The sequence below is a fragment of the Macrobrachium nipponense genome, chromosome 11 (genome assembly GCF_015104395.2).
Source record: "Macrobrachium nipponense isolate FS-2020 chromosome 11, ASM1510439v2, whole genome shotgun sequence".
Taxonomy (NCBI): Eukaryota; Metazoa; Arthropoda; class Malacostraca; order Decapoda; family Palaemonidae; genus Macrobrachium; species Macrobrachium nipponense.
In genome coordinates, this window is record NC_061087.1 from 55,301,133 (window position 1) to 55,310,000 (window position 8,868).

An 8,868-nucleotide genomic window follows, 5' to 3' on the forward strand; every position below is an offset into this window, starting at 1 on the left:
GTAGAAATCACAAGGACTGGACTATTCTCCTATCTGGAGACTTCAACTTTCCTTTCGTAGACTGGAAAGAACAAATAGGAGATTGTGGTTGTATTTATACATATAAAAAAGAGAGTAATAGTAGTGCAGAAGATAAGAGGCAATTCCAAAATCTATTAGATATGCTACTAGAAGAACAACATTCAACAAATAATCACCTGCCAACAAGAAGGAAAAATACTTTAGATCTAGTATTTGTGAACAAGATGAATTATGTTAAAGAAATAATAGTTTTTTAATGTGAGTATTTCAGACCATAATGTCATAGAATTAACAGTCCATTCCAAAGCAAGTGAAAACAGAGATAAGCAAGAAATGAAAAAGTGGGAAGGATATGGAAAATACACTTCTACAGTAAAAATATAAAATGGTCAGAAATAAATGAAGAATTAAACAAAGATTGGGATAACATTTTCGTAAGTGATGACATAAGGGTAGATACGGAGATAATATATAAAATATTAGAGAAAATAATGGATAAAAATATATACCGAAGAAGAAAAGTAAACATCAGTCATGCATACCAAGAGACAGAAGGATCTTGTTCCAGAAAATCAGAAAGTGGAAAAAAAGGTCTTGCAAAAGAAAAAAATGCATGGAAAGTTATAGAACTAAAAAGTAAGATAGAAAATGCAGAACAAAAGATTATACAATCAAAAGAAAATGAAAAACGGGACTTGGAAGAAGAAAAAACCCTATTAAATATCAAGCCAAAACCCCAAAACTATTATACTTATACGCGAAAAAGATGAATAAAAGAAGAATAGAAATAGGCCCTCTAAGAATTGAAGGGAGATTAACGAATGAAAAAAAAAGGAAATTTGCAACATATTGGCAGAACGATATAAGAGAGAATTCACCCCTAGAATAAGGATAATGAAAAAGATAATTGATATAGAAGTAAGGGACAAAAATAGTGAATATTTAGCTGACATAGATATTAATGAAGCTGATATTGTGCAGGCTAATAATGAAATTAAAAATGGAGCTGCAGCAAGGCCTGATGTTGCTCCTGCTATTTTGTTAAAGAAAGTAGTTCATTCTATCGCAAAGCCACTTGCAATATTATTAAGACAAAGTGTAGATACAGGCATGATTTATGATGAGCACAAATTAGCATATATTACCCCTACATTCAAAAGTGGATCAGACTAGAGGCAATTAATTATAGGCCTGGGAATCTAACATCACATATTATGAAAGTGTATGAAAGGGTAATGAAGAAAAATATTATGAAACATTTAATAAAAATAATCTGTTTAATATAGGACAACATGTTTCGTACCCGGAAAAAGTACACAAACCCAACTGTTAGTCCACCGTGAAAACATGTACAAAATATGAAAAGCGGAAATTAAACAGATGTGGTTTATCTAGACTTTGCAAAAGCTTTTGACAAGGTACACCATAATATATTAGCGAAGAAAATTAGAAAACATAATATAGTGGATAAAGTAGGAAGATGGTTAAAAGAATTTTTACACAACAGAAAACAGATAGTTATTGCAAACGATGAGAAATCGGATGAAGCTAAGGTAATTTCCGGTGTGCCACAAGGTACGGTGTTAGCTGCATTACTGTTTGTTATTATGATTGCAGACATAGACAGTAATGTTAAGGACTCCGTAGTGAGTAGTTTCGCCGATGACACAAGAATAAGTAGAGAAATTACTTGTGATGAAAGATAGGACTGCGCTACAAAGAGACCTTAACAAAGTATATGATTGGGCAGAGGTAATAGGATGGTATTTAACTCTGATAAATTTGAATCAATAAACTATGGAGACAGAGAAGGAAAGCTATATGCATATAGGGGACCTAATAATGAGACAATCACAAATAAGGAAGCAGTTAAAGACCTTGGTGTGATGATGAATAGGAACATGTTATGCAACAATCAAATAGCAATTCTATTGGCAAAATGTAAAGCAAAAATGGGAATGTTGTTATGGCACTTCAAAACAAGAAAAGCTGAACACATGATTATGCTTTATAAAACATATGTTCGTAGTCCACTTGAATATTGCAATATGATATGGTACCCACACTATCAATAGAATATTGCACAAATAGAGAGTGTACAAAGGTTCCTTACAGCTAGAATAGAAGAAGTTAAGGACCTTGACTACTGGGAAAGACTTCAATCCTTAAAATTATATAGTCTAGAAAGGAGAAGAGAACGCTACATGATAATTCAGGCATGGAAACAGGTAGAAGGAATAGCAGAAAACATCATGGAGCTAAAAATATCCGAAAGAGCAAGCAGAGGTAGATTAATAGTGCCCAAAAAACTATACCAGGAAAAATAAGGAAAGCACACAGGACATTAATCCACTACACACCAGCATCGATAATGCAGCGTCTATTCAATGCGTTGCCAGCTCATCTGAGGAATATAACAGGAGTGAGCGTAGATGTGTTTAAGAATAAGCTCGACAAATATCTAAACTGCATCCCAGACCATCCAAGATTGGAAGATGCAAATATACCGGAAGATGTACTAGCAACTCTCTGGTAGACATTAGAGGTGCCTCACACTGAGGGACCTGGGGCAACCCGAACAAGATGTAAGGTCTGTAAGGTAAGGTAAACCCAATTGTACACGTAGGTAAGCCATCTGGTGATGTAAGAGTATTTGCAGATTTCAAATATGTAGATACCCAAACCAATGCAAATACATTTCCATTACCTAAATTAGAGGATATTTTGGCAAATTTGGGTCCTTGCCAATATATATCCAAGTTAGATCTGAAAAATGCTTATCTACAGTTGCCAGTGAATAAAGACTCACAGAAATATTTTGTAATGAATACTCACCTTGGTTTATATAAATTTCAGAGATTACCATTTGGATTGTCGTCTGCACCAGGTATAGTCCAGAGGTTTATTACTGAGTTATTAGCAAATATTTTTAGATATCATCATTGTTGTAGGTGATACCCAGGAGGAGCACTACAAAAGGTTAAGTCAAGTTTTATCTATATTGCAGAAAAGAAATGTTAAGTTGAACAGGAGTAAATGCCAAATTAGTGCAAGAGAAGTTCCTTATTTAGGATATATTTTGAGTGGTGAAGGCATTAGGCCAGAACCCAAGAAAATTCAATCCATTGTAGAAGTTCCTTCTCCAAATTCTGTGTTGTCTCTTAAATCATTAAGGAAGCTTTGGCTCAAGCAAATATTCTAGAAAATTTTAATCCTGAGGCTATATTGATATTGGTAGTGGAAGCAAGTCTAATGGGAGTTGGGGCTGTTTTGAAACAAGAATTTAAGGGTAAAATATTCGCTATTTCATTTAAAATAGAAAATTGTCAAAATCTGAGTAATTATTATACTCAAATAGATAAAGAAGCACACTCAGTTGTGTTTGGAGTTAAGAAATTTTTAGATTTTCTTTTGGATAAAGTTTATCATAAGGATAGAGTTTAATTCATCTGTTTAATCCTTGTAAGAGCATTTCATAAATGTCAAATGCTCGAATTCAAAGGTGGGCATTATTTCTCACAGCTTTCAAGGTTAAGATAGAATACATTAAAGGTGAGAACAATACTGTTGCTGATGCCCTTAGCAGATTTCCAGTAAATTGGGATGAAACTGATTTTCAGATACCAGGTGAATATGTCAATTTGATAAACATTCTGAATAATAATGAATCTTTTGATTTTGATGTAATAAAGAAATGTAAGGATAAAGATACTCTGTTGTGTCAGGTAAGAGAATTTGTGAAGCATGGTTTTCCTAAAGTAAACGAAATTGATGACTCTGTAATGCCATTTTATAAAATAAGACATGATCTTTCATTATAACAGGAGTCGTGTATTGGTTCCTGAAATATTGAGAAAACGTGTTATGGATGCTCTTCATGAGGGGCGTAAAGGCATTGTTGCCATGAAGGCAGAAGCAAGGTCTATGATATATTGGCCCAATACTGACCAAGATATGAATCAAGTAACATCAAATTGCTCACTCTGTGTAGCTAACTTTAAACCTAAGGTCTTTTCTCCTTTGTCGTAGCCTTCAGTGGATCAACCTTGGCCATGCTTGCATGTTGACTATTGTGGACCTATTGACAATTATAAATTTTTTATTGTCATTGATTCATTTTCTAAATTTATTGATGTATTTCCACGTAAGACTATTGATTCAGAAGGTACCATACAATGTTTGAGAAAGGGTTTTGCTAATTTTGGAATACCTGACTCAGTGGTTTCTGAGGAGACTCAAGACGCTTTTAAAGGAAAATGGTATTAAACATTGCTCTGGAACTCCTAATAATCCAAGTACAAATGGTCTTGCAGAGAGGTCAGTGAGGATATTCAAGGAGAATTTTTAAAAGTGTGATGTTAAGTTACCTATTTGCACAAGAATGTTTAAGTTTTTGTATCCTTATAGAAGGTCAATGCAGTCTTCTACTGTTGCTCTCCTGCTGAATTAATGTTTGGAGGGAAATTTAAAGGCCCATTTGACATTATGTCTAAACAAAAAGAAGTTCCAGATTGTGTTGATTCTAAATTTAAATAAGGAGATGCAGTATATGCCAGGAACTTTGGTAAAGGACCAGATTGGGTCGAGACAAAAGTTAAAAAAATTCTTGGTAGAAGAAATTATTTAGTCTCTTTGAATGTAAATGGCAATTTAATTTGGTAGCGTCATTTATCCCAGTTGTTTGAAAGGAAGTTTTATAATCCTGTTGGAACCTATAAGTCTTCCCCTCCCCATGTCCGTGTTCCAATAATACCTCATATGCCAATAAGTTCTCCTCCCAATGTTGTCATTGACTCAAGTGTAATAAATATTCCTAATGATTATGGTTTCCTGAAAAGGTGTCATCCAAATCCTCTACAAACTGATATTAAAGAAACTCCTAAACCCCAGAGTAGGCCGGATGTTATTTTACGGAGGTCTACTAGAAGTAGAAAAAACCTGATAGGTTAATAGAACAAAATATTAAATTTTACCTATGAGGGGAGGAATGATTTGTATTGCGAGTGAATGAGGAACATCACCTCCAGTAATGTATGTATTCTTTTGTGCCGGTTGTTTCAGCAGTGAAGCCTTCGGGCGTTTGTTGTTATTGCCTAGAGAGACTTCCCGCCATTCAAAGCGTCACTCTGCAAAATGTATTCCCAGCGTTTGTGAATAAAACTAGCATGTCACCTTATGTTTCTGTCAGACTACGCTTAGAATTGTGCTTTATAATTTAGTCTTGCTATCTTACATTTTTTATTATTTGCCCCATACTTTTCTCACCGATCCTCACATATCTATATATGTATATAACATATAGTATATATATATATATATATATATATAATATATATATATATATATATATATATATATATCTATATAGATATATATATATATATATATATATATATATGTGTATAGATATGTATATATATCTATATATATATAGATATATATATATATATATATATATATATATATATATATATATAGATATATAACTATATATATATATAGATATCGATATATATTTATATCATATATATCTATCTATATATATCTAGATATAGTATGATATTATATATCTATATATATATATATATCTCTCTACTCTCTATCTATCATATATATCATCTATAGATATATCTATCTATATATATCTATATCTCTATCCTATATATATATCTATACTAAATATATATTAATCTATCTATCTATCACTAGCTCTATACTACGCTATCTATCTCTATCTCTCTATGTCTCTCTATATTATATGCTCTCATATATCTATATATCTCAGTCTCTCTTATCTATATCTATATAGATATATAGCTATAGATATATCTATCTATAGATATTATATATCTATATCTTATAATGTCATAAATATTTATTAGATTATATATATCTAATTCTATCTATCTATCTAAATTCTCTATATATATATATATATTTATATATATATAGCTAGAGAGATATATCTCTATATCTATATATCATATATATAATATTATATATAGATATATATATCTACTATCTATAGATATAATATATATACTATAATCTATCTATCTATAATATAGATATATATATATATATATATATATATATCGATCAGATAGATATATAGAGATATTATTTATATTATATATCATAGATATAGATATCTCTATCTATAATATACTATATTAATATATAATATATATATATATATTACTATATATTATCTATATATATATATATATAGATATATATATATATAATATATAATATATATATATTATATATATATATATATTATAATATATATATATGTGTTGTGTGTTGTGTGTGTGTTGATGATATCTATATAAATATATCTATATATCTATATATAGATATATATATATATATATATATATATTTATATTATATATGTGTTATATATATGGATATTATATCTATATATATATATGATATATATATATAACATATATATTATATATTAGATATATATATATATTAATTTATTAGATATATCTATCTATTAAAGATAACTATATAGATTATCTGATAATAGATATTATATAATATTATCTATCTATATAGATATAAATATTAATAGATATATATATATATATATATATATATTATATATAGTATATATATATATCTAATCCTATATGAGATATATAGATATAGATATATATATCTATAGATATATATATATCTATATATATAATATATATATGTATATATATAATATAGATTATATATATATATATATATATCTATATATCTATCTATCTATATATATTATATAATTATATGTATATAATATATATATATAGATCTATGATTATATCTATCCTCTCTCTATCTCTATATCTATTCTATCTGATAATAGATCTATATCTATAGATATCTATATCTATAGATATATATATATATATATATCTATCTATCATATATATACATATATATATATATATTAGATAGTAGTATATAGATAGATATATATATATCTATAGATATATATATATATATATATATATCTATCATATATATATATATATATATATATATATATCTATATATAGATATATATATATATACGATATATATATCGATATATATATATATATATATATATATAGATATATATATATCGTATATATATATATATATATAATATATATATATATATGTATGTGTGTGTGTGTGTGTGTGTGTGTGTGTGTGTGTGTGCGCGCGTGTGTGTGTGTGTGAGCATACAGTTTAGATAGTTAACCTAAGCAACAATCCTGTTATCTAAATGAAGGAACGCATATACATAAACAAAATCAAATTTAGGTTTTATTAATAAATTTTTTTCATAACTTGTAAAAAACATTAACCTTAACACCACGGCATGCCAATACAGATATTGCCCTTATCATCACACAATGGACATCATCTACATTTTTGTTTGGAAAATTAATTGTCGTTCTTCGCTTTATTTAATGTTAGCGATGAGCTATAACTGAAAAAATGGCTTATTTCCTGAAAATAAACCTTAGAATGATGGATCTCAGTGGTGGACTGGGTCTAAAAATTGTGCAATACTAGTTTACATGACTAATACATAAAATATTTGAAAAAGCATAAGTGGAAACACAGAGGACAAATCAGTGGAACATTTATTTTTCGCTAAGCGTAAATCAGTGATGGAACCTCCATAGTCTCATGCGTAAGGGTTCCACTTGCGATGTAACGTGCAAGCTGGCAACCTGGTCACTGGCCAGTCCACCACTGACATTGGAACTTCTAGTCCTTTCGGCATTCATCTGGTGGCGGCAAGCTGTAATTCTGCAGGAAAAGAGAAAAAAAGAGAATGAAATTACTTTTAAACTGCTTTTCTCACACGATGAACGTCAGTTGCATTGGAAATACTTCAAACAAATCAAAATAATGAGTCTTAACAACTCAATTTGAGGGTATGCAATGTGAGATACGGCTTTCGAAAAACATGACAGTTCCCTTTGACAGTAAGAGGTCCCGCATTTTTCAATCTTAGCACCCATACTCTAGTACTATGTCTATCCAAGTTAATGCAATAGACTTCAATCGTGCATAAATGAATGAATAGGCCACAGAATGCGAGGAAATATGCCAATTCCTATGAGACGCACTAACAGTATTGTACCCACTTTAAATAACTGGCTGCGATTCTTTTGGGAATCATGACAGTTCCGATCGGTCATCGGAAATGTGCTGCTCATAAATTCGACCATAAATCAACTGAATGTTGATGATAATGGATGTAGAAAGGGAATCCCATTTTGGTTACTAAAGCCTACTGATTCCTGCAAAGTTTTATCTTGTGAAATATCTCTCTGTCTCCATCATGCTCACAAGTGTACGCAAATCCCCTCCAAGGTAAGATTCATAATGTAGGCTATGTTAAGCATATTGTGATTTGTATTGTTCATGTTGTATTAGTGGCATTGCACTCATCGCTTGTATGTCGATTTTTCTTTAGTATTCAGTCTTTCTCGCTGGTGAGTCGTGGCGCCACCTGTATGTAAATAATGTGACATGTTCGTTGTTCCCGCTTCCCTCTTTCAGTCTGAATAAAATCTACCAACGACAACACAAGTGTATCAATTAGCCCCTTCGTGGAACTCTGTTAAGAAGTGAACCTATTCCTAGAAAGTCTAGAACTTAGTAAGGTTAACAGGTCATGGGCCCAGAACACATTGGGATTGACTGAAAAGTGTGATATCGTCTAGACTGAAGAAAGTGTTAGCCTATAGCTAAGCTTCCCTTAAAGCGTTTCATCAAGAAGTAAGTTCAAGATGGCCGAATGTGAAGAAAGGGAAGAGACCTCCAAGAAGATCCTTC

General features: G+C 30.4%; 1 protein-coding gene across 2 annotated transcripts in view; it reads right to left on the reverse strand.

Annotated features, from left to right (window-relative positions):
- LOC135206041 (alpha-1-inhibitor 3-like) overlaps positions 1-8,868 on the reverse strand; it is a 168,601-nt gene that overhangs the window by 24,708 nt on the left and 135,025 nt on the right. The window contains exon 27 of one of the 2 annotated variants that reach the window (XM_064237227.1): positions 7,329-7,833. The exons of the other annotated variant lie outside the window; for it this stretch is intronic. Coding sequence (XP_064093297.1) covers positions 7,792-7,833 — 42 coding nt within the window. The 3' untranslated portion in view covers positions 7,329-7,791. Of the gene's footprint in view, positions 1-7,328; positions 7,834-8,868 lie in introns of those variants that run through there. 2 annotated transcript variants of the gene reach the window in all.